A 27,893-nucleotide genomic window follows, 5' to 3' on the forward strand; every position below is an offset into this window, starting at 1 on the left:
TCACACCTGTAATACAAAACATGTGACATCATGCTGACTGATGATGTCCAGGCCTGTGACTCAATAGATTTGTGCTGCTTTGTCCAAAGCATAAGCCAAGGTTGTTATGGCTAAAATAGGCTGCAGGCAGCAGAGAGCTGGTGAGGTATGAATTAGTGTTGAAAGGTACCTATGTCTCCAAGTATCCATTCTCTGTGCAAGCTGTTGACAAAGCACATGGGTGCCTGAGAAGCCGACATCAGGAAGTCACTCACAGCTAAATTCATTATAAAGTAGTTTTGGGGTGTCCTCAGCTTCTTGTTGCTTAAAAACATGAGAAATACATAATTTTAAATAGATAAAGTGGAATGTTAACTTTATAACTTTGCTTACTAGCATACACAAATACTGTCCAGGTTGGAATCGATGGTTAGTCACAGTGAATCAATTGCTAATCATCAGTCAATTACCACAGCTACAGCTGTAGCCATTCAAAATGATTGAAAAGAGCGAGAGTGATAAAACGGATTGTTTCCTCTCCAAGCTGAGGAGCGTTTCAGTTGTCTTGATAAATATGGATTTGCTCAGAAGAGCAGTTCCCTAGGAGGGCTGTAATATTGATTGTGTCTTGCACTGCACATGAGCAAGGAAGTTACAGAGCCAAAGGATCTATTTCTGGTGATACTTTAAAAACTGCTGACCTGAGGTGTTAGCACTGATGCGGTTGACACACCACTAACTAAATGACCCTTTGCAAGGTTCTACAGCATGAGCAGAGCATACACAGCAGTTTGGAAAAAGCACTTTAGCTCATATACATCTCATAAGAGAGAAGGAAAACTCTAAGTTGCAGATGAATAGGCAACATTAAACACCACAATAAGGAGTGTGAAAGCAGCAGAAGTCTGTAAGTAAAGCTTATCCAAGGAAAACAAACATCACTTCCAATTCTTTCTTCCACAGCTCACCACCTCATGTAGCTGCACTTCCTAGGGATATCTGGAGCTACAACCTCCTCGTAAACTTTCAGTGGGTATTCATGATTACCCCTGGCTCTAGTTGAGAGGAATAGAGATACTGGTAGCATGATAAAGAACCTCTCACTTGTACTTGGAGTTATTTGGTTGAATATACCCTTAATGCCCTCATTAAATATTGAGTTCAACAAGAAGAGTCAAATGGATTTGAGAGTTCAGCTCACCCAAATCCACCTTAGAACTGCCACTTCTGAGGGATATAATGAGAAGGTGTAACACTGAACTAGTAGTCCCTCAGTGTGAACCACGGTATTGGTTGCATGGTGAAGAAAAGAGATTTGATACCTAGAGTTGGAATTCAGGACTTCTCAGAGTGGTAGCTGCATATAATACAAAAGGAGGTGACTTAGTACACTCTATAAGACACAGGGAGGAGGCCGAATTTGATAAATAATTTTGTTCTTGCAATCTGCACACAGTAATTCTCAATAATTTGAAATAATTCTTTCTTTTTCCCCAAACATCTCTTTCAGTGTAAGAAGCTGAACAACTGAGGCCTTTCTGATGTGCTTTGCAATATCAACATTTGCAGCTCACATTAATTCCTTTTTTCATGCTGATAAACAAATACTGAAAATAAGGTGAAAAAGCCATCTCAGTGCTGCTGCAACTCTAACAAATTCTTGGGTCTCATAACTGCCTGCAAAAACAGGGTGAGAGAGAGTGCAGAGTTCACACCTTTCCAGGTGCTCATCTGCCTGTGCAGATTTTCCTACTTTGACAATTTAATGCTTTTATTACACCAGCTTAACCACACACATTTCAAGACAAACACAAAGCTTGTGCTGCATTAAAAAAAATCATGAAGGTATCTACAGTTGCAGGGAATTCGATTTCTCTAAATTATATTGGAAGCCAGTTATTCAAAATAACTAATTTATTTGTCTTAAATGTTTAAGAATAGGAAATTTTAACACACTTGGTTTAAAACCAAGACACCCCACTGGTATCTCTAGCATTGTAAGGTCCTGCTGCAACACCACACATAGTAACAGCAAGTAGTGAATGAGGAGGATGTTGAAATCCAGCATCACAGTGTGGGACAGAGGGCAGATATTTCTTTTTTCCATGACATTTTTGCATGTGCTGGCTGCAGGAGCTTTGGCTGCCTATTACTCTGTCAAGACTGCACACAAACAGACAGAAATCCTATGATCTGTCTGAAGCTGGAAATACACTGGTGGCATGAGCTCACTGCACGTAGCACATTGCCTTCTTGGTCCTTTCAGGACATCTGGGCTTCTGGGAAGAGTGTCAGCGTTTGTCAAGTATTTCTGCAAATACTACAGGGTAAGTGAAGAAGTCTGCAGCTGGGACACTGTGGTTCCTACATTAGAAGTATTAAACCACTCTTTAAATTTGCAGTTGGAAATTGTTTCTAGAACAAGGTATTGTTTTCTCATTTTATTTGATTCCTTAAAACATGAGGAATTTACACTGAGGTTGTTAATGACGCCTGTGGATGGGTGTCTGTCTGTGTACAGTTGCCTTCCCCCCTCTTTCCCCCCACATTTGTTGCCATTAGATTTAATCCAAGAGGAAAGCAATTCAGAAATCTGCACATGTGAACCTCAAGGGCACTCAGACCAACCAGAAAAGGGATTTTTGTACCTGTAAAATGCGTAGAGGACTAGGAGGTTTCCAATGATGCCGATGGAGCCAATAATGAGCACACACGTTCCTACTGTGTAAAGAACATGGCCAGGGATCTCTGCCTTGGTCACAGTGTGTGGCTGGGTACTCATGTTCAAACCCTGAATGGAAAACAGAGGAAAAGGAAAGCTTAGCCCATTTGGGACACTTAGTCTGGGGAATATATGCTCAGCCTGTTGGCTTTCACTTCCAGAGCTCGTGCAAATCAAATACACACCTCTGAGTTCTTTTCACATCCCCTGTAATCACATTTCCCTCAAATAACTTTCATAATTCTGACAGCAGACATTTATCTTAAGAAAAGAGCAACAGAGAAAGCAGACTGGAAAAGACAACTAAGGAGGTTATGATGATGATATGAAAAAGGCAAAGAAGCACAAGCATAAAAGTTGCTCTGGGTAACTGCTACACTTTGGGGCACAGAGCTGGCTGACAACACAGACTGACAACAAGAAATAACCTGTCACAGTCTGGTTTTATTAGGAGCAAAGATATCAAATTCCACATTTAGAAACATTAAATCCCCTGGGTGTCCCCAGGTTCACAAAACCTGGGAATTCCCCATGCAAAAGATAGGACATGAGAGGTATAACAGCAGCAGTAACACTGCCTGTGCAAGAAAACATACATTAAATAGTCTTGACACCTCTTTCACTGCCCTGTATCTTCAGCACATGAATAGGCTGCCTATGTTTTGGGGTTTTTTTAATCATATTCAGATTTATCACTGGCTAAATTCAGCAGCAAGGCAGCCTACAGCTAATCCACTCAGCTCACATTAGCATTAGCAACGAGAAGAGTCCAAATTGCCTCATGGAGATTGTTATTTACCAAGTCACAAGCAGCTAAGTCTCACACTCACAATCAGACCTGGAGAGCTCAGTCAAAGGTATGGCACCTTGTCACAGCTGGGGACCTGCTTCACTTTGCCACATTTCTCCACTTCACAGCTCAGCAATGTGCAGAGAGTGGGATAAGACTGATAAACCTGTGGGAGAGGAGCTGGGTGACAGAACAGGTTAAGATGAAAATCATTGCCCCACTGGTAGTATTTAAGCAGTCATTTTTAAAATTATGAGTACACCCTTTTTTTCCCCCTTGCTAGCTCCTAATCTCCCATACTGCTGTTTCTCCTTTCTGCCTTATACTCCTCACTCACCTGTGAGGTGCATGCAGTAGAGCTCCTGCCCTGTACAACAGTCCCAGCTGTGGGAATTATCCCCCCTGCTCTGTGACCCCTCTGAGGCACTGCCTCAGGAGGCTGCATTTAGCAATAGGGAGGGCATGGTGAAGTGCATTGCACACCCTGAGTATCAACAAAGCAGCAGGTCTGGGGCAGAAATGCTGACAGCAAAGCTCCCCGGACTGCAGTGATGTAGTGAAAGGTACAAAAGCAATGGCTGCAAAGCAGGAAGGTGCTTTCAAGCCTTCTCAGTTGTCTGACAGACTCCACCCTTGACAGGATGGCTACTGCCAATAAGGCACTTCACCAAAGATCACACTGCTGTAAAAGTAGGAAGAAACAGAAAAGAGCATCTCTGGTGCTGGTTGCACCAGAGGGCTGTGACTGTTATTTCCAGTGCTTAGGCAGCAACAACAAATGTCACCATGCATAGCATTCACCCTTGAGAAAGGTGTGAGGGGTGATGTAAGAGCAGGCAGAGCTTGGTGAGGTGGCCCAGCAGTGAAAGCAGTTGTGGCTGTTTGGTGGCACCAGGCAGAGCCAGCACTGTGCTCTCAGAGCAGGGCTGCCTAGGCATGCAAATGAACCATATTAAACTCCTTTCCTCCTCTCTCAAACCCAATCTTAGCTGCATGTGTGCACTGAATCATAACCCTGCCACATTTCTGGCAATGCATACTAAGGAAGCTAAACTGGGGAGAAAGGAAAAGGATCCATTTTTTTTCTTCTTTTCCAGCTTATCTGTTAGGCATGCTAAGGATTTACCCCTACGCATAGGTTTATTATAGAGAGGACTATTATATAAATATAATTCAGGGCAAGTAGTACTTGCCTGTCATACGAATTATGCTTTGCTCCAACATATGGGAATTCACTGTTGCAGAAATTCATTTGAGAAATGGACTACGAATTTCACACCCAGAGGTGTCTTGCCTTATCTCTCTGCTGAAGAGAAGCTGACTGGGATGTTTTGGCTTCATTTACTCATTTGCGGGTGGTGAGCTGTGTCAAAAGCTGAAAAATGTCTCACATGACATATCTGTAAAACCAGCTTACAGTTTGCTGGCAGTACTGTATGAAATATAAACTATTGATGCTTACAGAGTGGAATTTGGAAGGCAATAAATACCAGGGATTACATAGAGCCTTCAATCTCAGTGAGAAGCTAAAGTGAGGGATGTTTAGATCACACAGACTTTGGATCTTGTCTCCAGGGGAGTCCATGAAATACCAGGGCCACTTTTACTGCAATGTTAATAGCAGTTAGATAACTTTCAGATCTGAATGGAAAGACAGCTACTCATTCACTCTGCTCGTGTTACCCTGAGAGAGCAGGATGTGGCAGGCATCCAGCTGTATGAAATGTGGCAAGCTGATGAAGACCAAAAGCCATTCATAACACTGTCATTTGAATCTGAGAACAAAAATGTGCATAACTCTGTGTGTGTGTGTGTGTGTGTGTGTGTGTGTATGTGTGTGTATGTGTGTGTGTATTTCAACAGAAAACCTCAACTTGGATAAAAAACAATTTCATTAAACTAGTGGAAATTTTCTAAATAAAACAGGCTAAACCACTACAAATAGCTGTAGGCTAATCAAGGAGAATTTATGCCTCAATTTACTCACGTAACGTATTTCACTGATTTGGCATAGTTTCACAATAGAAAACTTTTAGAATAAAGATTTAAATACTCTTCAGGCTGAGAATTTAAGATCTACTCTGCTGAAAAAATGCTGCTTTTCTTATACTAACCCATTCTCCATATAAAATAACACACAGCTGGAGAAAAGTAGCACCATCACCAAGGTTTTAGGATATTCATTAAATTTAGGCTTTTTCTCTTTTCCTACAGCTCTGAGAAGCTGGCCTTTTAGCAATTTTGATTAACAAGCTAAATATTTGTCAATGTAAATATTTCACTGCATGAACATGAAGGCTAGAAATACGAAAAAGAAATTATAAGCTTAGTGACGAGCTTTAATGCGAAGCTGGTTTTTTTAGATCTTTTCAAAAGCTGTTACTACTCTATGCTTTTGGGTTTTTTGCTACTTTTAGTTTCTCACAAGTAGTAAGAATAAAATTAAACTATAGGAGAAGATTCCAAGTGGCTATGGGTCTTTGCAACCCAAGAAAACCCAAATAAATATTACAAATCTTTCCAGATAACTGGGTAAGTAGGACAGCACCTAGGTACAGCAGGTTGCATTCTACACAATTCTATACACTATAGACAATGATGAGTCTTACTGTGTTATGTCTATATTAGCCTCTCTTAGCACCAAAATGATATATGATCAATGGCAGCTGGCATGAATCAGCAAAAAATTAGTTTGTACTATGCAAAAGGTTCTGCCTTTTAGACTAAGTAAAGCACAGATTTTGTATCCATCGCATGTCACCACTAACTGCTAGAAAACGCTGGGCAATAATTTGACTTTATACTTTAGACTGATCACTTTTATTTTATTAACTGCAAACTCAGACCCCTTGAGAATGCAATTGAAAAATATAAAAAGTCAAAAGACATGCTGGGAGAAGGTCCCCTTCAGCTGTTTCACACTGCTATGGTGATGTGCAGCTGACCTGGACTCAACACATGTATCTCAATCGATTGTATTTATGGGTGCCCAGTATCATCACAGCCATGGAATGCAGAGTGAAAAGCCTGTTCTGTGTAAGCCTCAGTCTTGCTCCTCTTTAAGGATTTAACATAATAATGCAGGGAGGCATTACATTTTAATCAACGAATATATTGAACATTTAATGGGTGCACGGAGCTTTCAAGAGCTTATGTGAGATGTGTTCACCTGTTCATTTTTCCCCCAGACTGGCTTTGCCTCCCTCCATTTTCTGGTCCTGGGACAGAATCCCAAGCACTCTGCTGAAGACACATCCATTTCCTAAGTGAACATTTCAAAGGCACCATCCAGAATGACCTGATTGTTTAACTCAAAAATCCAAATGTAAACAAACAGCCCTTGCAGATGCCAGCAATTGCAGTAGGGCCAGCTTCTGGCACACTTGCCGACCCTGTGCTCTCTGTATTTGACTCCCTCTGAATTAATGATACAATCACTTGCATTTTGACTCTGTGAGCTGTTGGAGGACCTGACAACTCACATAAACCATGATGTGGCCTTGCCCTTATACACAAAGTGACTACAACATCAAAATGCTGTCACCTACGTGGCTGCTTGGAGGGCTTTCCTGGCAGGGTTGCTAACACATCCGTGGGCAAATGGAGGGCAAAAAATTAACAGTTGTCCCTCAACGATCTGACAAAAGAAGCAGGCACCAGATAGAAAAATAAACTTGGTCTATTTCTCCCAAAATAAAGATGGAAAGCTTGAAACAGATGAGGAAAGTCATTCTATGAAAGCCTTTGTAATCTGATTTTTAATGGCAAAATGGTGGCTAAATAATTAGAGCCATCTGTTTCTGCTTTTCAAATAGTAAGATTAATAAAGACAAAATTAATTAATTAATGCAGAAGAAAAAAAAATTGTCATTACAAAAGGAGGGCAAGGGCAGGTCCCCTTCAATGGATAGGGGTAGAAAATAATGGACTGGAATGGTTGTATGATTGGCATTAGGTGGATATAAGATTATCCAAAGCTTTATTTACCCCCTGGTTTTGCTCATGGGTGCAAGCTCATCTTGTGGACATGATTTACACTGAAATGAGCTTAAGGAAGGGCTTGCTTACATGGGGGATTAATGTGCACTAACAAGGGAATAAATTAACAACATAGCAGCCTCCCTGTGTTGAAGTGCTCTGTGGATTCACAGCACAGAAGTTTGATTTGCTGCACAAAAAACTTGTCTCTAGTGTTACACCACAAAATTTTAGAGAAAAATACGAAATATTACTTACGTATGTTAGATGAGATGGGAAAAATCTGAGCGTGCCAGCTAGCAGATAGTACTTGCCAAATGCCTTATAATTTCACTGATAGTCCATATAATCCAGGTAATTTCAGTGTGAAGCACCATCTGGTTTGAAATCACAACAAAATTTGGGGCTTAATGAAATGTCTTGTATGTAGGAACTCTTGAAGCAGCAAACAGAAGGTCGTTGCTATGTAGTGTGGAGCAAGTGATCCTCAGATATTTTAGAAAAGATGTGTATTTTAAGTGAAGATTTGTGGAAAATATTGCTAGTATCTTGAGGCTTTTAAAAAACCCCTAACCAAAGCAAAACAACAACTTTGCTTGTTCTGGCTGACAGTACTGTGTTCCAACACCATACAGTAATGTCAGGTTAATTCAGCCCTCAGAAAGTCAAGTCAAACCATGATCATCCACATGTAGTAAAGTTACTTTCCTTATCAGTCTCTGGGTGACAACTCTCTTCCACAATTGTTCCTATCAGTTCACATGCCAAAGCCAGGAGCACTCAAACACACATTTACAGCCTGCATGTAATCAAAATGAAAATTGGTTTAGCAAATGGACCTGTGACTTCAATGCAGTCTATCCAAAAGTGACAAAGAGGAACAGGAACTGCCAGTGTCCAACAGGACAAGTAGCAAAGCCAGGTATCTGCTCCAGACCAAGGCAGGTGCTCATCCAGACTGACATCACAAATTTGTGGGAAAACCTTGAGATTTTTTCCTACAATAAAGTATGGATCTAGTTAAATCCATTCCAGCAATTTGCTTCTGGGCTTCTGGCCATTTGAAAAAAAAAAAAAAAAAGCATTTGATTTCAGGAGTAATTTGGGGTTTATATCCTTAAGATCTCGTGTTTAGCACAGCCCCTGTTTTGATGAGATGCTTTCTTTCAGGCCTATGATATCTGAGCTTAAACTTCTTGCAAGCAATCTAATGAGATATGGCTGGGGATGGTAGAAAAAACCCGCAAAAACACCGCAAAAAATCTAAACAGAAAACCATCAAAACCTCATTGAGTTCTCAACACAAGAATAACTCAGATAGATACTTAAAGTAGGCATACTCTGATTTTTACATATCCAGCCTAATGAGTCAATAAAAGCACTGGATATTAATAACTGAGAGGTTTTCTAATTAATGATGCTATATTAAAAGGATGCTAATGGGAATAATATAACACTCAGAAGCAAACAATGAAACTGAAAAGAATTTAAGTTTTAGTACCTGTCTGCTAGTTACACAGCTCTCTAAGGGTGTATTTTCATCTCTCTGGAGACTAACAAAAAGAACCTTAAAACATAAAGTCTGTTCTGGAAAGCACAGAGACATTGCTTTCTATGTGCATCTTCAACTACACTGCTGAAATCAGTGGTAAAAGACACATTTGTTTGTCAGAGCACAAAAAAATTCCAGAACAAAAAATCCAAGGACAAATATTGGCCCAGCTGAAAAACAAGCCATCTTGAGTTCCAGCTCGAGTGCTCTCTGCATGGCTTGGGCAGAGATTAGCAAGTGTGAGGGATTACTCGACATTCTACAAGTTTTTCTATGGAGTGTGCCTGCACAACCCAGCCTTGCTTTTTGTGGGGAAGAACTGGCCAATGACTAGCACCTTTGGTTTCCCTTCCTGAATCCATGCCACTAGAATCAAACCTTGAGGTAATAGACTTTAATTTCAAGACCCAAAAATTTTAAAGCAAGGTACCAAAGGCATGTTTCCTGGGAACATTTCTCTTCTGTAAAAGTGTACTTGTATAATCCAGACAAGCATCATTAACCAGGTCTTGACAACATTTTTCTCTACAGAAAGGTTATGTTTATTTAAACACATCCACTTCTAGTCTGAGACCTAAAAGAACCTAATTCTACCATGACTGACCAATTTTTCAAAAACAAGCATATAAAAACCCACTACCAGAGGCTGCTAACACTCAATTGAGTTGAGGGCTCACTCCATCTTTCCCTTATCATCCCTCACAGGCTTGCATGCCAACACAGACAGTTCCTTAATGTGACCCCTGAGACACTCACCACATTGTCCCCTTGGCCATAAATGACGTGGAAATTATCTGATGCTGTGTCCAAATGCACCTCCAATCACAACCCAAGTTATACATGCTCAGGCAGGCAGCACACTGAACAAATCTAATCAATGCTGACACTGCAGCAAAATTAGCTGGACTATCACAGTTCAGTGCATATTTGTTTGGCCATGAGGGAACAGATGACTGCTAGCACATTGCAACAACAAAGCAGCAGGCACAAATCTCAGGATATATATATATATATATATATATATATTTTAGAGCCTTGGAGCATGTTAGTTAAAAACATGGGTGGTCAAAACACGATATGCTGGTTAAGATCTTCAATGTAAGAAATTTGGCAGCCCCCAAGGAGAAGCTACAGCAAACCTTTGTTTAATCTTATTATGCAGCACACTTTCATAGGTTATTTTTCTCCCTCTGAGCATCCTCTGCTAACTGGAGCTCTATAATAATCACACAAAGTTCACCTAAGAAAAGAAATCCCATTGTTCTATGTTTGCCACTCAGGTGGCAAGGGTGTTTTGGACTCACTTGGCTCTGTAACCCTTGGGGATAACATGGGCTCTTCACCTGAGCTTCTCTCCCTTCTCCTTTGAGCTCCTGTAGCTCATCCTGGTCTGTTTTACTCATCCCAGGCTCCCAGACAATGGCTACTCCCATTTCACCAGCCACAGATGCCTCCAACCAGGATGCTCCCACTCCAGCCTGCCAACCACCCATCAAAAAGCCATTTTCATCAGCTGCCACTGTTGGCTGATGCCAAGACAGTGGCACAGCATCCATGGTCTGCCTGGACCAAGCCCTCTCCCACTCCATCAGCCCACCAGTGTGAGCTCAGCTGCCTGGTAGATGCTCACGTGTTACTGGATTTAATGGAAGTACATAGAGAAATGCCTGCCTGTCCACAGATGTTGGCAACACACCGAAATTCTGATCTCTGCTCTGAGGTTTCAAAGAGTTTGAACATATACTCTGGCTTCTGGACAGCTAAACTTTTCTATTTTAATAAAAAAAAAAAAAAAAAGGAAAAGATTTCTTCTTTACTATTGATAGCTGAAAGCAAATCTTTCACCAGCCATTTCTGGCCACATGCACTTTATCTAGATGTTAGTAGTCTTTTCATTCCACTGTTCAGTTTCTTGGGGAGACCCACTCAGCTGCTGCTGGATGATCAGAGCATGGCAACTGCTCTGAGAAGAGGGCCCTGCAGTTTAAATAGATCCCACGGAAACCTGCTTATTTTTAAGGACCGTGAAAAAAAATCCCATCAGCTGACATTAGCTTTTCAAAGGCTGATCACAAAATGAAAACACATCCTAATAAATCAGCTAAGGCAAGATGTTAATAACTTTTATTAATCCTGTAGAGTCTTTCTAATGCTACTTTTTAAAATACATGTAGATAATAATTTTCATCAATGTGGTCATTTGGTTCCTGCTGGATTCTCTGCTCTATACTTATCCTGTCACCAATGAAGAACTGTGGTGAGCGGTGAAGTATAAATAATAATAGTAGAATTACACTTCTTTAACTACATTACAGTGAAGCTTGTTTACAATTTTTACTAGCTGAGCATAAAGAACTGTAGATTTACCAAAGAATCCATTTCACTCTCCACAATTCACTATTTATAAACAAACCAATTTTTCTTCTCCAGGAAATATTATTAACTGAAGGCCTGAAACTAGAGATATTCTTTACCAACTAGAGTAATTTCCATATTTCAACAAGAAATTTTGGCCATGGGGTGGGGGTGGAGGGCAACCCAACTTCTTGATGCCATTTGCATCATTCCATCACATCCATTTGGGAGTATGAAAACTGCTTCAAGTAGTCAGATCAGAGGCCCATCATGTCCTGTGTCTCACACCTACAGTCTGGCAACAGATGTTTTTAAGAGGAAGGACATGGGAAATACGGCAAGTGAACACTCTCAATCTCTTAACTTCAAGCACATTTGTGATAGTAGTTTAAACACTGTAGCATTCAGTTTCTGTTTAGGCCAAAGAACTGTCTTGTCCCTCTAAAATGAGGATTATTCCATGTTATATCTGCTTGCTTCTATTTAATATTCCTCTATGCATGGGAGGGGAAGTATGCAGAAGGCAGACCCAGACACTTCCTTCTGAAGGTGCACAGGGAATAAACATAAAGAATATCAAAATGTTGAAGTTAGCCCTGCTTGGAGGAGGTCATATGACTTGACAACCACTCTTCCAACATAAAATATTCCATAATGCCAGCAATAAAACCTCCAAAACATGTAGTTAATAAATGAGAGTCTAAGCCATAAATGAAATGAAGTATTATTTCAGTTACATGAGGACAGGTATTCTGTCTGAGTAAACTGAACATCTTCCTACCTACCTTCTGTTACTTTCACAGGAAACTGGGACATCCAGAGCCAAGTGAACCTAAATGCTGTTTTACACACAGAGAACGTAGACAACTTCAACTGATATTCTCTGCAGAGACCACATTTCTTGCATAAGAAGGTAGCAGTTAAGTGCTCCACTTCATTTGCAACTCTTTTTCCTACCGTGGCTTTAAATCCCGCATGAAAAGAATGATTTCCAGAGGTTTTAGGCACTTCACACCTATTGATTGCACTGGTGACAAAACACCTACTCTTCTCCTGTGGTGCTGAAAATACTCCCTGGTGTTTATCTGTCCTGTTAGGTGCCTAAGCATCACGAAAATCTGGCTTTGAAATATATTATGATTAATTTTAGAGAATCTAACTGGGCCACTGATACAATGTTAAGTACAATGGCTTAATGCATTTTAGTCTGACAGATTCCCACTAGATACTCAGCATAAAGTACCTAGCCACCACAGGTAATGGAGATAATGCAGATGACTGGGAAGAGAAAGAAGTTATTGGGTGAAATATGCTCATGAAGACCTAGCTCTGCAGCAAAAGACAATTCTTCATTGCCAAATGAAACCGTTCAGCATGAGCACAGCTTAATGCTCTAAAACAAGAGTAAAAGAAACTCTCATCTAGGAAGAAGATCCTTGCCTTTCTAGTCACATGGAAGGTAAAGAACTTACAAATTTCTTGTGGATGTAGCATTGCTAAAGAAACAGAGACCAATGTCAAATGAACAAGTGAAACCAGCTGTTCCATTTACAATTAGAAATCAACTGCAGCACTGAAGACATTTCAAAGATTGGAGCAACACCGGCAAACTAATAATAAATTGCAGTATGAGTATAATTACAGAGAAATTACAGCAAAGTACTCTCAGATTTCTCAAACACTAAAGAAAAGTGAATTGACACGTTTGCTGGAAATAGGTGTATACAGCATAAATAACTTCTGTATCCCTCAGAAAATGATCTCATGGGAGTGCTCATCTTGGGAGAAGAAACAGTGTTTCTTACAAAAGCAACTGCCTTTACTTTGGTTTGGAGAAGATCAACACAACTTCTATGGAGCAGTGAAGGAAGCTTCATCCTTTCCACTGCACTGTGTAACCCACTGAAAACAGGGACGATGTAGCTGTTTTAGTATGGTCTCCTGTTTTAATTCTACAGACCACTTTTCAAGACTCTACAAAAGCTACCAAAAATTTTAGCACATCTGTATTAAGAAACACCATCCTTCCTCTCACCCTCATTATAATCTCTGGATATGGGGTGAATTTGAAGCATCTCCTACACTGCCTTTGAAACATCAGCTTGGAATCAGGATGAACTACCAGAACAGAAAATCTCAGCAAAAGGCAGGTCCCTTTTCTAAGCAAAGTGCCACTTTACAGAAAAGAACTTTTATGTCAAAAAGCATATAAGTGAGCCAGCAAAGTAGTATGCACCAGAGAATCTCAAAAACCAAACAGAAGTCTAAGAAAGCATCATGTCTGTATCAAGTCACGTCCATACTAGATTTAAGCTCACACTCAACCATTCTCTGTCCACCCAACTCTGGAAAAGCATCACATCAAAGAGCAGCTCTCAATGAAAAAATGGATGAAGGAACAATTTGCTCACAACAGCTGTGGAGGTAAGACAAATACTCATTTAAGTTTTCTCCACAGGTAAAAGCCCACTGAACACAAATAGTTAACTATTAGTTGCATTGAACTTTAGCAAAAGTTTACTGCTATTAGTTTTGTTGTTTGAAACACTGAGCTAATGACAGAGTGCAAAGCAATTTGACAGTCACTGATTCTGAATACAAAACAATTCTGTTACAAACAGGTTACTTAAGGGTTTTGAAGCATTACCCATGACACCATCAGACTGCTACCTCCTGTGCTGTGGAGGAGGGATGGCAAATCCTGCAGATCTTGCAGCCCTCCAGCATTTGAGCCAAACTGCCTTCCCTCACCAGCTGCTTGAGGAGTAACTGACTGGCACTTACTGACAGCAGTACCACTAGAGTTTTCCAAAGCACCAGCATTTATCCAGGGTCTCCCTGGTGCTCCTGAAGTCAGCACTAACCTTCACTTGCCTTGGTGCAATGGTCTCTGCAATGGAAGAAGGGACCTCTTACTACAGCAACTGCATGGTGACAGCAACATTGCATGTTTCTAAGCCATGCTGACCCTCTCCCTATCATAGTAAAGTCAACTACATTATTTGAGTATTTACACAAGTTTCTGCATCGAAATTGCTGCAAAAGGTGTCAGGTATATTAAAAACTATGCATATTTTTCTTTCCAAACAAAAGGCAGATAATTTATTGAACACTAAAATTATTGCAGAAAGTCCGATGAAAGTACTTTGTCCTTTTTATAATTAAAACCCAAATACATTTCCTTCTCACCTGAGATCCAGTCCTTTTTCAGGCATTGCTGACTCTGCAAAGCACACACAAAGCGTGCTCCTTCCTGTTGCTTCAGTAGGTCTAGATCAGCTCTATCTGCTCAAATGGTGCCCATTTCATCATCCAACCAGCAAGGACTTGGTTTCACCTAGTCAGTCATTTCACTGGCAGCACAGCTGTGCTGATGGCAGTCAGTCCAGAGGGATCACAAGAATAACAGCAATCCAGCTCCCTGTTTCTTGGGCTTTCTACTTAGAATACGTTTCAACTTTACAAATGCTGTCAAAGCTGCTACCATTCCCTGGGCTGCTGTCAGACCTTGCTGCAGCAGGCTGCCACAGGCACATGGGGTGATCCAGCTGCACAGCAGCCCAAGCCTGCATCCTTGGACCATGCTCTGCATTCTGCATGTGCCACAGCACACGTTCAGCTACTGACTACCATCTGTACCAGGCATCTCTGACTGCTAAGTTACCTACCTGCTAAGCATGAGCTCAAGTCCCAGCCTACCACAGCTGCAAGTGAAGTAGGAACAATATCTTTTTATTTAAACATTTCCTAGGGTGGCTGTCCTCAACACAGAATTTATAAAGAGTGTCTAGCAGCATGCAATCAATTTATGCAAGTCAGCCTGGTGCTTCCTCTCAGCTGCAGAATGAGTAACTACTTAAATTTCCTTGCACCAACATACTAACATTTCCTACTTTTCAGGGCCCAAAGAGCTTGACTTGTATTGCAGCTGCAATGTCTTGCAACTCCATGCTTCTATTAAGTTTGCATAACTTTGAAAATCTCTCGGGTACATCGGTACCAAAGGCTGAATCACCTCATGCAGTACCACTGCTTTGTCATGCCCTGGGGGTTCAGGAGTGTGACCAGCCTCCCTTAATCACCTGCAACAATATGCAGACACACGTCTCTACTCTGGCTCCAGTGTGTGCACTGAATTCTGCTTCCAATCTGCTTAGCCAGGGACTGCTGGATTATGCAGTGCATCTTCAGCAGCCACCCTGTCTCTCCAGGCTGGCACCTCAGGGCACTGGGAACACAGGACGTCTGAAGGGGGGGTAATTTGCAACTTCTGAAGGCAGCCAAAGTCAACAAAATTTCAACTTCAAATCCCTTGATCAATTTATTTGCATATACACGTTTTTGCACAGTTAAGTTTGTGGCAAGAGAAAGCAATACAGCATGTGAACTAGTTTAAAATTTGGTGAGTATATAATGACAGGAAACAAAACTTGGACTTCCTCAGAAACTTCAGAGAAAATTTAACATGAAAAACAATGCAAAAAGTCACTGCGATAAAGATGTGACTAAAAAGACAAAATAAACTAAAAGTTAAAACCTTTAGCAGTGCCAGAACACAATATGGGTGAATAATTTGGAGTTATGGGTTATATGCTGAAACTCCTGTTCACTTGCCACTTATTTATTACTTAAAAGGACTCTCTACACAAAGCTTGCCCAACTTTTTTTCTGGCTTATTCCAGGACAATGACCTGTTGCAATGAAACAGTATCTGCAGTTTCCCTCCCAGGCTGGAGTTTCTCCCATTGCATTCCTGTAACCTTCTCTCTTCCACTCTTCAGACTAGAAACAAGTATTCCTGGCAGACTTCTTTGAATGCCAGGGCTGGGCTGGTTAATAGTTTTAAGTCCAGACAAGTTATCAAAGGTTTAGCATAGTGAATCTTCTATCCTAAAGTCTCTATAAAATATTGTAATGGTATAAGATCAGGGTATGCAGGGATGGGGCTGTATGAGGACAGAGGTACACAAATTCTTTGTATTTAGCTTGCTGACCTATCTCAGTCTTCTGCCCCAAATCATCATAACTAATTTGTAATGCACAAGAAAATCCTCTTTTCATTATGAATGTGTTCAAATAATCCTAGCTTAATGTATAAACTATTGACAAGGCTTTCTACAGCACTTCACTTTACATTATATTAATCGGCTCCACAAAAGGATAACAGCTCTGAAATCTGCTTTAGGACTTCAGTTATATTTCCGTTCTCATAAAAATGTTCTTGCTATTATGAACCAGATCACAGCAAGGTTTAATCAATCAGATCTTGATGATGCAACAAACACCATCATAAGCAACCGCCTGCTACATTCATCCCCTTGCACAACCAGTTTTCCCGTCAGCCAAAACTCCAAATCAATCCTAAAAATCTAAACAAAACAGCACAAAGAAAAGACATTTCCCTTCGGGGAGAGCTGGGTCAGATACACACATACACACAGAGAAAATAAGTATCAAAATTCACATCCCAACAACTTCAGTAAGGTCTTCCTTTTCCTTCTAAAGGAGGAGCAATTCATTTAATTATTCCTCAGAAATCAAAGCAGAAGAGAAATGCTCCCTTCCCTCCTCCCTGCCCAGCTCCCACTTCCTGAAGCCTTCCTCCTGGCACGTACTTTTTGGGTTCAGCCGAAAGCATTTCCCTTCCCTCCGCACATCTGCTCTGTGCAGTGCTGCCGAGCTGCGACTCATCCTGAGGAGAGCTGCAAATCCCAGGCTTTAAAAAGCTGCTCACAAGCCCCTCCTGGGCTGCCAGCTCCGGCAGCGCATCGAACCACAGCATAGCCCCCAGCAACCCACACGGCCTGTCAGTCACCCTCACTGGCCACACCACTGCCCTTTCAAAGGCAAAAAGATTACTTGAAACAAGCAAATAAACAAATCCCATCCAAACGCAAACACATCACAATTTAAAAAAATAATACTTTTTCTTTTTTTAAATTATTCCCAGCAACTCAGCCTGGAGTTACCAAAATTTCATTTGCGGGATACAACTCGATATTAAAGCATCTCCTGTCAACAGAGGTGCTTGAATAGCCATAGAAAATTTAGTGAGCAGCAGTGAAGGGGTCACAGGAATTTCTTACCTCACAGCAACTTGTTAGTGTTATGATTGTGAAGGTGAGCATTTCAGAGGCACTGGAACATGATGAAAAGTGCAGGGATCTGATGGCAGGTATGGTTTTTGAGAGCACCTCTCTCTTGCACTCTGGCTGGAAAGACATCACAAAAATAGTTACAATTTCATACCTATATCTTTTTTTTTCAATGTATTAACAATATTTTCCACATACTTGGTTTCAGTATTTCCCTTTTAAAATGTAGGAATGGAAACAATGTGTGAGAGTGAGTTTTGTCTGAAGAATAAAAGGCTCAAAGTAGTTGAGAGAAGAGTAGAAACTACAGTTTGCACATAATTCAAGAAACTTATAAGCCCCTTGCATCTAGAGCATGACAGTGGTCACAGCTCCTCAGGAGACTCTCATAGCTATTTCTGCCCACAGATTAGTTCTTTTAACTGACGATTTTAATGATGGTAGAAATTCAGCTAGAGACCTAAAACTTACAAGAATGGTGAACAAATACCACATGGTTAATCTGCAAATGCTGGAGAATACTGCTGAACTTCCTATACTGGAGGCCCAGATTTCAAAACAAAGTTTACTTTGGCATTTAATAGCCCAAAGACATGATGAATATGTTAAAATATAATGAACAGTCTGCCAGAACAGGAAAAAAAGACTACATACCCATTGAAAACACAATATGCTGTTATGAATTGTATTATAAAAACCAAATTATGGTATCATTGTCATGCATGATTTAGACAGCAGTACTGTTTGTTGGTCATTATTACTTCATCCTCGGGTTTCATTCCTTACTGAACGACCTAATTTCTGTTCAACCATTTGACCTGGCAGGTTCTGCTTCCCTCCTCTGAAGATGCCCTTTAGCTGCTGTCTTTTACAGTCAGTTGCACTTTGGCATCTTGGTGCTTCACTTTTTAGGTCCACATGTTGACCTGATCTCTGTGATCTACTGGTTTTAGATCTGTTTGGGAGTGAACTTCAGTTCTTTCCATTACTTCCATATGCTCCAAGTTCAAATCCACCAAATGACACAGACATTAGATATTCTTACAATGACACAAATTAGTTTTGGTTACCTTACAACTTCTTCTATAAATATTGCCTTTTGGAGGAAAATCTATACACAATATTGGAGCCACTATATACGTTACCTGTAGTTTCAGAACCTGTAGATTCATAATTCATTGTCTAATAATACATTTTATTCCAATCTAGTTTAAATTTTGTGTAAGGCAACAACAATCAGATGAGATATTATCAGCCCTCTACCATCCACAGCAGGAGTCCCTTTTTCCTTTCCTCACAGAAGTAAGTAAAATGCTGGAAATGCTGCTCTCTGAAACCTGAGACCTGACAAACTGCTCAGATGTCCTTTCTGAGGAACTGCTTTCTTGGCTTATGTTGTTCACTCCCATGTCTGCAAGCTGGAGCTGAAACTTCTCTGAAGACAGCCACTACATACAATACCTCACATAGCTGGATCAAAATGAACCCTGTCTTCTGTGAGATAATCTGATTAAAGCTAAGAATTGGATGCCAAGGGAAAGTTAAATGCCAACTAAAGCAAACTTCTTCACTCCTCAGACTCCTTTAGACTGACAGGGTTTTGATTGACAATTTAAGTCGGCTCCATGAATGACAGTGTTTAGGTACAACTAAACCTCCAGCCTGAGGATGACTGAATTCCTGTCTCACACATCTCTCTTCCCTGCACTCACACCAAGAGCAGATCTTCATTAGGCCTTTCTATTTCAGCTGGTTGTAATTAATCCTAGGACATGGGAAAATACAGTAAATCAATCAAGTGAGTACAACTGGATAAAGCTTTGGACTCACTGAGCTCTATGAACTGCATTTGCACACTTAAACTCACTGTGTGTTTAAATGAAAGCACTAAAGATCATGTCTTAAAATTAGTCACAGAAAGCAGATTACTCAAGTAAATGGCCAAACAGCTAAGGGAAATAACTGCCTAACAAAGGTCAGATAAAATGTCTGAGACACAGTCAAAATCCAAGTACTAAGTGGTAATAATTCTATATGCAGCTTTAAAGAAACCAACCAGAAATTGAACAAAATGCAGGAAAGAAGCATACGTGGTTATTTGGGGATTTTTTAAGGAAAACAGAGTAGAGTGATTTAGGATGAATAACAGCACTTAATATTTCTATGACACCTTTCATCCCACAGGCTCCCACAGCAGTTGGCAAACTTAACAAACTGAAAGACATTATCCTCCATACATCGAAATAATTTCATCTGTCACTAAAGGCATCCGTGCTGGAGCAAAAAGCAGTATCTGTTTAACAGGTTAGATCTACTGTGACAAACACCTCATCTAAGCAAAGCCACAGGGAGAGGCTAATTGTCAACAGCTGGAACTAGTGCTGAATCCTGCATTAATCAGTTGGTAGGAGAAGTCTGCTAGTATTTCTCCAGTTACCACTGGTGATGACGACTTTATCACAGACCTTGCAGAGCTGCCACGCCCAGGGCAGGCTTTCTCACGACCCAGCTCCTCAGGGCACCTGCCTCAGCAGGAGGTGCCTTCACATGCCATAGTTGCCCTCCTTGCAGCACTTGAGTGTTATATTCACCAGACAGAGCGAGAACAGAGATTGACTGTAAACATCCAGGCATGAAAACAGACCCAGTGGTCAATCAAGGGGTGCCTCACACTGAGAATCACAGAATCATAGAATAGTTTGGGTTTGAAGGGACCTTTGGAGGTCATTTAGCCCAATCCCTGCACAATTAGCAGGGACATCCTTAACTAGATCTGATCCAACATGACTTGGAATGTTTCCAGGTCATTCATCACCTCTCTGGGCAACCTGTTCCAGTGTTTTACCAACCCTCACGGCAAAAGACTTCTTTCTTATAGGTAATCTAAACCAACAACCTTTTAATTGACTTTAACAATTCACTTCGATCTGAGCCTTCACCAAGGTCATGTTTCTTGCATTGCAGCCATAATTCTGGCAATGCAGCAAGTTTCAAAGGTGTTTCACACACAACAGACTATTCATATATGCTGCTTCCTAAGGCACGTGGGTCTGACAACAGCCTGACCAGCTCCTTGGAAGTCTCTGAACACTAGAGGTTAACAAAGCAGGCTAAATCTAGTTACAGACTACTACCTGTAATGGCAAAGGAAGCAGAATTGCACTGAAAAGCTCCTCCAGACTACAGATTCAGTGGGACAGGAGCAAGTTTCACACTCCCCCTGTCTCACAGGCACATTACGGATCTCAGCCCTCTTCTTGTCCAATAATGGCTATTCTTATGGCTACTGATACTATGATCACTGAAGAGTACAAAACAAAGGTGAGCACAGCATGATAATTAAAAAACCCTACAAACAAAACAACAAAAACTGGAAGAAAATTCAATGAAAGCTAAATACATGGCCACTGAACTGGTACATTCTAGCTTTCAAAATAAAAAAATAACATTGAAATCCCTTTCCAGATGTGCTGTTGGACCAAAAGACTGTCAAAGACTGATGGATAATCTACAGTCACATGCTCATTTTGGGATGTCACAGAGGCATGTTTGGAAATGTGTTTTGAGCTGTCAAACAAGGAACAGTGCAATAAAAAGTCAGAACAGAATCATATGCCAATGAGCAAAATGGATTTATTCAGCAGTCCATATTTTTTACTGGTTTAAAAATAGCTATGAGGTTGATCCAGGAATTAGTCATGGGACTGTTATAAGCTGCAGTGCAAACACTCAATGTCATCCCACTGAGATTCTGACAACTCTAAAAAGTCTCACTTATTTCACATGGCAGCTGAAATATTTTAATTGCAAAGGAAAACAGTGTTAGCATGGGTCAGGCCAGCTGAGTGTGAATGAAACAACTGTAGAAACTCTAGGGCTTGGAAAAACTCTCAAGAAGTTCCTCAGTCAAGTGCTTCTCAGGCAAGGGTGAGTCATCATGGAAAACTCAGTTTTTCAAACGCTAAACAGTACAATCAATGCTAAAGTATAATCTAAGCTTTAGGATATGAATGCAGTCAGTTAACATCAAGGAATAGGTTAGACTTAATCACAGAATTAGAATGCTTATCTCTCTGTTCCAGTTTGCTCATGAGGGACAAAGAAGACACAACAATGGTTACCTAGGACACATGCTATGCACAGGTCATGTCACCAACAAAAATGTAGATCTGTACAAGCTTGATTCTTGTCTCCTCCTCCCTGACTAACAGAGGGCATATGTCAATAGCAATGAGTAATTGGTCATTTGTCTTTTCCTTCTACTTCACCTATCCCAAGCCTACAGAAGCCTTTGCTTGCTTTCACTCTGAGAGGAAGAAGCTGAAGCTACCTGAGGTGGTGGTCCCTGCATGAACAGGGGCTTCAGCACAATTCCTATCCCCTTCTCCAAGGCCCTTCCCTCACAGCAGCTGATATCCCTCCTATTTCCTTATTTCACCAGCAGCAGTGAGTTACCAGGACTCAGACACAACTTTTCATGCCAGGCTTACCCTACCCAGAGTCCTTTCCAAGCAAAGAACCACCCAGTCAAGATCCACTCCCAGTCTCATTCCTCAGTTGAAGACATTGATTTTCTCAGGTATGGAAAAGGATTTTTAGCCATGGTTTATAATCCTCATGGCCTTTGAAACTCCTGCCTCCCAAGGAGAAGGTCCTTGGCACCAATCCACAGCCAAGGAATGTTATCTGTGCTGGAGACACAAAATGGCAGGGGAAGAAATGCAACTGTCAAAGGACCTGAAGGAGGAATTTGACTTCATAGTGCTCTGGGGAGACACCTGGGGAACAGGAATCTGGGCTCTTAGTTACCATTTCTAGCACTGTTATGTACCCTCTGGAAAGGCTGCTTGAGCTGGAATGGAAATGAACCTGTTCTGGAACAGGGACCTCAGATCAACATTTCACTACACCACCAATACTGTAAAATAACTCAAAATACAACCTCTTTTGCTTTCAACACTCAGTTTAAAAACACTTTTCATGACACCAGTGTTTCTCATCAGAAAGACATTCTGATTTTTTACTAACTCTCAAATTTTTCTCTGGCCTCATTCAATCAGAGAGTTTTCTCCAACAGCTTATGGAAAAACCCTAGAAGTCACAACTTTTGCCTTCAAAGTCATGGCAGTGACAGTCACTGAAATTTTGTTGTTGCTGTGTTGTTATCTTCTATATTGAGGTTTTCCATTTCTGGTCAAAGGTGACTTATTTCTATAAACAGAAACATTTTCACACTTCAAACGTTGAAAACAAAATCCTTTTGTGTAAAAAGCCAGCCTGGAGAATTTCATCCTGGCAGCTAAATGCATCAGAGTCCTATCAGTGCTTAGACAGGTAATGAGTTTAAAAAAAAGAACACCAAATTTGGTATTGGCTCCCTATTTCAGCCACTCTTAAAAAGACACACCAAAACAAGGAAGCCCTTACAGGTCTTCATTTCCTATATGACAAAGGATGGAAGAATATACTTGGATCTAAAGGAACTCTGACCCACATGTCCTTGAAAAGCCAGAGGGACAACTATTCCAATCCAGAAGGAATACACATTAGGCAATAGCCGTGCTAGTGCCGTGAACACTTAACAGAAAGTGCTGTGTCCTGTTAAGTGTTGGCTCCAGGGGCTCCAGCACAGCCCCTGACACAGCTCTGATGGTCCCTGCTGACACAGTGACAGGGGCTCTGTGTGTGCTCCAGCTGATGCTCTGCCCTGTTCCAGCTATGGCACTTTGCAGAGCAGAGTGGGAAGCAGGTGTGGTGTGACCTTTCTGAGCTCAGCCCTGCCCTCAGCCCTTCAGTGATCAGGCATCAGTTCCAGCTCTGCAGGAACCTTCAGTGTGAACCATTCCCCCCAGCCACCTCTTAAACCAGGGCAATTAAAATCCAGGTACCAGTGAAATTAAGGGCATGAGATGGGAATGTTTCAGAAGATCTCAGGATGTGCTGTGATGCAAAAACCAGCACATAATAATTTCTTCAGCCATTCTAGGCCAAATAATCCTATGGTTTGAATTGTTTTTCAGATAACATTGTCTTAAAACACCCGCTGAACCGGAAAAAGCCAAAATTTGAACCACAAACTACTTCAAAAATTTGGCTTGAGTCTTGACTTGAATATCCTCAAGACTTGGTGAGAAATACCAAGACCATTGTTGATTCTCACCTCAGAAAATAGAATCAGTAGTGCTCCATAACAGAATTAGATGCATACTAATGCATTTATCCTAAAATGAGAAGAAGCTTGAATTTCATCTCCTCTAGAAAAATAAGCTATCAGTAATACCATCTGGATGACAATCTGACATACGAATCTGAGACTGGTTTTCAAATGCAGGTGCTAAAAGTAAAGGAAAATAAACCCAAATTATCTGTTTTTTTCTTTCAAATGGGATCTTCTCTGACTTTTTATCTTCAAAAATTTCAATTCTGTTCCAGAAAAAAAGAAGGAAACGCTATTTGGAAGCAACACCTCAGAAAACTATTTCATACTTACATTCACTGGGTTTTTTTTCCAGAAGAAAGAACCAAACACCTCCCCCCCAAATAAAAACAAACAAACAAACAAACAAACAAGAAAACCAAAACCCACACCTGTTACTATAAAACCCTGTTCTTCCCTTAACTAAACATCCTCCAGTCTATAATTTCTTCTCTTTCAGACTGAGACCATTTCTCAGCTTTCTTGGTCTAATGCCACATGAATTCCTGTAATCCCTCTCCCATCTGGTACAGAGGTCATCAGGATGCATTTAAATTCCTCAGCAAAATAGGTATTGCTAAAAAAATCCAGCACTTCACTAAAATGAAAGATTGCAGACAAACCCCCTTTGCCTGAGAGCAGGGCATACAAATGAAGAGACTTGATGAGCACTAGGAAAATAGCTGGAGCAGGAGTTAGGTGTCTGGGCTCCTTTCACCACCTGGTGTCCTCCTTCCCTTTGCAAGGGCTATAAACAAGAACAGCTACTCCCACAAGTTGCTTCTTTTCCACATTTCTCACAGAAACCATAACACAAATGTGCATGTTTCCTAAAAAGGAGACAAAGTTTTGCTTTGTCTAGAAGTCATTAATGAAGAAAGCTTTGAAATTAGTTTTCTTTCCAAACATACAGTGAGTAATGGATAGCCAGAATGTAAAAGCAGTTATCTGCTCTAGGTACTTTCAGGAATGGATCCTCTTCCCCAAAGCTCAAAACTGCAGGGCAGAGAGAGAAGCAGATAGAATAAGATGTTAAAACATCAGGCTAAAAGGAGATTTTTGTTAGGAGATGTTGTGAATTACAGAGGACAATTTTATGGACAACTTTATGGACCATTTCCCATATAACTGCAAGAGGTTTTATATTTCTTCTCAACAATTTAAATAGAGTGGAGTTTTTTAATCACAATTTTATGCAGAAATATTGCAGAAAATTTTGCATTAGAACTATAAGGAGGTCGCCCTCAGTTTCTGGGAGTGCCTGCATGCATGTGCACACATACACACATATAAAAATTCATTTCAATAAGAAAAAACATTTCCTAATACAGGGAACACTCCTCATTGCTGAAGTTAAATGTACCATTACTGATCATTTATCCTGGTAGCTGCAATTTTGAACTCTCCATCCAACTGCTCAGCACTGGAGAAGGCTGACCTTAAGAAAAAAATAATTTTTGTTCTTTCAGAAGCATAAAAATGTGTTAGATTGTAAAGTAAGCTCTGCTACAGTTAAATTCAAGAAATACGGCTGCATAGTACAACAGATCAAGTAACAGTATGAAATAAATTCTTGAGTTTCCTTACTCTTGTTAAGCTATTCCCAGCAATCCCAAGTAACAGTAGTAAATAAATTCTTGAGTTTCCTTACTCTTGTTAAGCTATTCCCAGCAATCCCAAGTAACAGTATGAAATAAATTCTTGAGTTTCCTTATTCTTGTTAAATTATTCCCAACAATCCCAAGTAACAGTATGAAATAAATTCTTGAGTTTCCTTATTCTTGTTAAATTATTCCCAACAATCCCAAGTATTCTCCCCACCTTTTTCCCAAATGACACAAAGAACAGAAACGAAATGTTTCTTTGTCAGAGTTACACTCTGGCAGCAAGGCACATGACTTTGAGGTTTAAACACTTTAGCAACAGCTACACTTCTATCCAAACTAATTTGCAGATGAAAAGAAAGGAGTACAAAAGTGAGAAAACAAAAACTCAGAGATGGAAAAAATTCTAGTTAGATCATCCAATTCCCTCTTGCCTGCTCCATGAGTCCGAATGGCACACTCCCATTTCAAGGAATGACTGTAAACCTTAACTTTTATAACTGGAATAAAAAAACTAATCAAATTTGCTTCAGAGGAATCAAAGCAGCCTATAGCAGATGCTGTCAGGCAGAGAGCATAGGTTTGTGACCTTTCAGGTATGTTTAGTATTGCAGTGCTTGTCCAGCTCTGCCATTAAGTTCAGTGTTGCAGCTCTGTCAGGACTCAGCAGCTAATGCTGAGGAAACAGATGAGACACCTTATGCAGCATCAAGGCCATAGCATAGCTTCAGAAGCCAAGGAGAGAAAAAAACTTGTGCTCAGCTGGAAAGAACTCCCATAGTTGTTTTATTATTAATAAATTTAAAAAATAAATCAAAAAGTCAATTCATCCATCTCAAACTTGTTGAGCTGAATGATGGCAAATTTGCATTTGGTGTGATACATAGGAGAAACCCTAAGCTGCTTTTCAGCAAAAGCTATTGAGACAAACACAGTTTTATAATTCCTCCTGTCAGTTTCTCCTTCAGCCTTTGGTCCTAAGTAACAAACCACTTTCCTTAAGTCATGGAACCAGCTTCTACTGTTGTATCACAAGCTTCGATTTGGCTTATATATTTGTGTTAGGACAGTGAGAACAGAAGTTACTTTACAGCATTGATCTTCACAAATACATTAAAAAACCACCTTTATTGTATTTTCATGTTGCTAAGGAGAGCTATTTTTGGGCACAAATCACTAGGATTTGGCCTTTAGTTTGAGAGAATTGGCCCTTCTTGTTCTAACTCCTTCATTCTGTTCACTTTTTCCCCACTTAATTTCCAGAAGTCTGCCCAACACAGAGCTGTTCTCTGTGTCACATAATCACAGAATGATTCAGGCTGGAAAAGAACTTTGAGATCATCAAGTCCAACCTATGACCAAACACCACCATGCCAACTAGACCATGGCACTGAGTGCCACATCCAGTCATTCCTTAAACACCTGCAGGGATGGTGACTCCACCATCTCCCTGGGCAGCCCATTCCAATGTCTAATCACCCATTCTGTGAAGAATTCCTTCCTTCTGTCTAACATAAACATCCCCTGGTGCAGCTTAAAACTGTGCCCTCTTGCCTTTTTGCTGGCTGCCTGGGAAAAGAGACTAATCCCCACTTGGCTACAACCTCCCTTCAGGCAGTTGCAGAGAGTGACAAGGTCACCTCTGAGCCTCCTGCTCTCCAGGTTAACAACCCCAGCTCCTCTAGCCTCTCCTGATAGGGCTTGTGCTCCAGACCTTTCACCAGCTTTACTGACCTTCCCTGGACTTGCTTCAGCACCTCAGTGTCCTTCCTGAACTGCGGCACCCAGAACTGGACACAGGACTTGAGACCCCACCAGAGCAAGGTGCAGGGAAAATCCTTTCCCAGGTTTTGCTGGCCACACAGTTCCTGATGTAGACCAGGATGCCATTGGCTTTCTTGGCCATCTGGGCACACAGATCAGCATCCTGAACAGGCCAAAGTCTGCCCCGTGCAGCTGAGGCTGTATCTTTTCCCTTTTCTCATTTCTTTCAGCACTTCTCCCTTCAGCCATCCCTGACCCTGCTCTGGTGTAACGGGAACATGGCGTGATGCACAGGGCGGCACCGTGCAAAGCTGCACAGCCTCAATTTCAGCCATGCACTGACTTGTTTTTATTTCACTTAAGAGCCCTCACTGAAGGCACGACACTTTCATTACCATTGTAGCACTTTATAAACACTACATCAACCAAAGGATTAACTACATAAACATCTTGTTAAATTTGCTGTCACTATTTCCTTGTGATCAGATGATAACTGCATAACTTATTGCTAATACTAATTATTAGTCTTGACAGATTTGGCACGTATGATGATTTCTACATTCCCTTCCTGGCATCAGCACTTCCCTGCTTCCTAATCACCACTGACTTGGTGTTACCTACCTCCTGCCTTCTCTGGAGAATTTTGTAACTCTTATCTGATTCCACAGGTTCTCTATATCCACCTAACTGGTCACCTCTTGAAAGGAAACATAAGGTTGAGTTAATACCATGTTCTTCTGGACATGGTAATTCTGAATGATGTCAAAAATGTCATGAGAAGACTGGAGAGAAGATGCATCTCAGGCAGAATTGAAAAGAAGAATTAAAGAAGAATTGAAAGCATCTTTTTTTTTCCCT

General features: G+C 40.8%; 1 protein-coding gene across 5 annotated transcripts in view; it reads right to left on the reverse strand.

Annotated features, from left to right (window-relative positions):
• The window catches only part of LOC146437927 (melanopsin-like), a 47,696-nt gene that overhangs the window by 18,566 nt on the left and 1,237 nt on the right, over positions 1 to 27,893 (reverse strand). The window contains exons 3-7 of one of the 5 annotated variants that reach the window (XM_085057995.1): positions 25,031 to 25,105; positions 17,463 to 17,584; positions 3,568 to 3,657; positions 2,628 to 2,770; positions 170 to 303 (exon numbers count right to left, since the gene is read on the reverse strand). In XM_085057995.1, the coding sequence (XP_084914121.1) occupies positions 170 to 303; positions 2,628 to 2,770; positions 3,568 to 3,657; positions 17,463 to 17,584; positions 25,031 to 25,043 (502 nt within the window). In that variant the 5' untranslated portion in view covers positions 25,044 to 25,105. Of the gene's footprint in view, positions 1 to 169; positions 304 to 2,627; positions 2,771 to 3,531; positions 3,672 to 7,727; positions 7,847 to 8,308; positions 8,467 to 17,462; positions 17,585 to 25,030; positions 25,106 to 27,893 lie in introns of those variants that run through there. The other 4 variants (XM_085057998.1, XM_085057999.1, XM_085057996.1 and 1 more) reach the window with 4 other exon arrangements.

This window comes from Lichenostomus cassidix, chromosome 4 (assembly GCF_008360975.1).
Source record: "Lichenostomus cassidix isolate B80296 chromosome 4, HeHo_3.0, whole genome shotgun sequence".
Lineage (NCBI taxonomy): Eukaryota > Metazoa > Chordata > Aves > Passeriformes > Meliphagidae > Lichenostomus > Lichenostomus cassidix.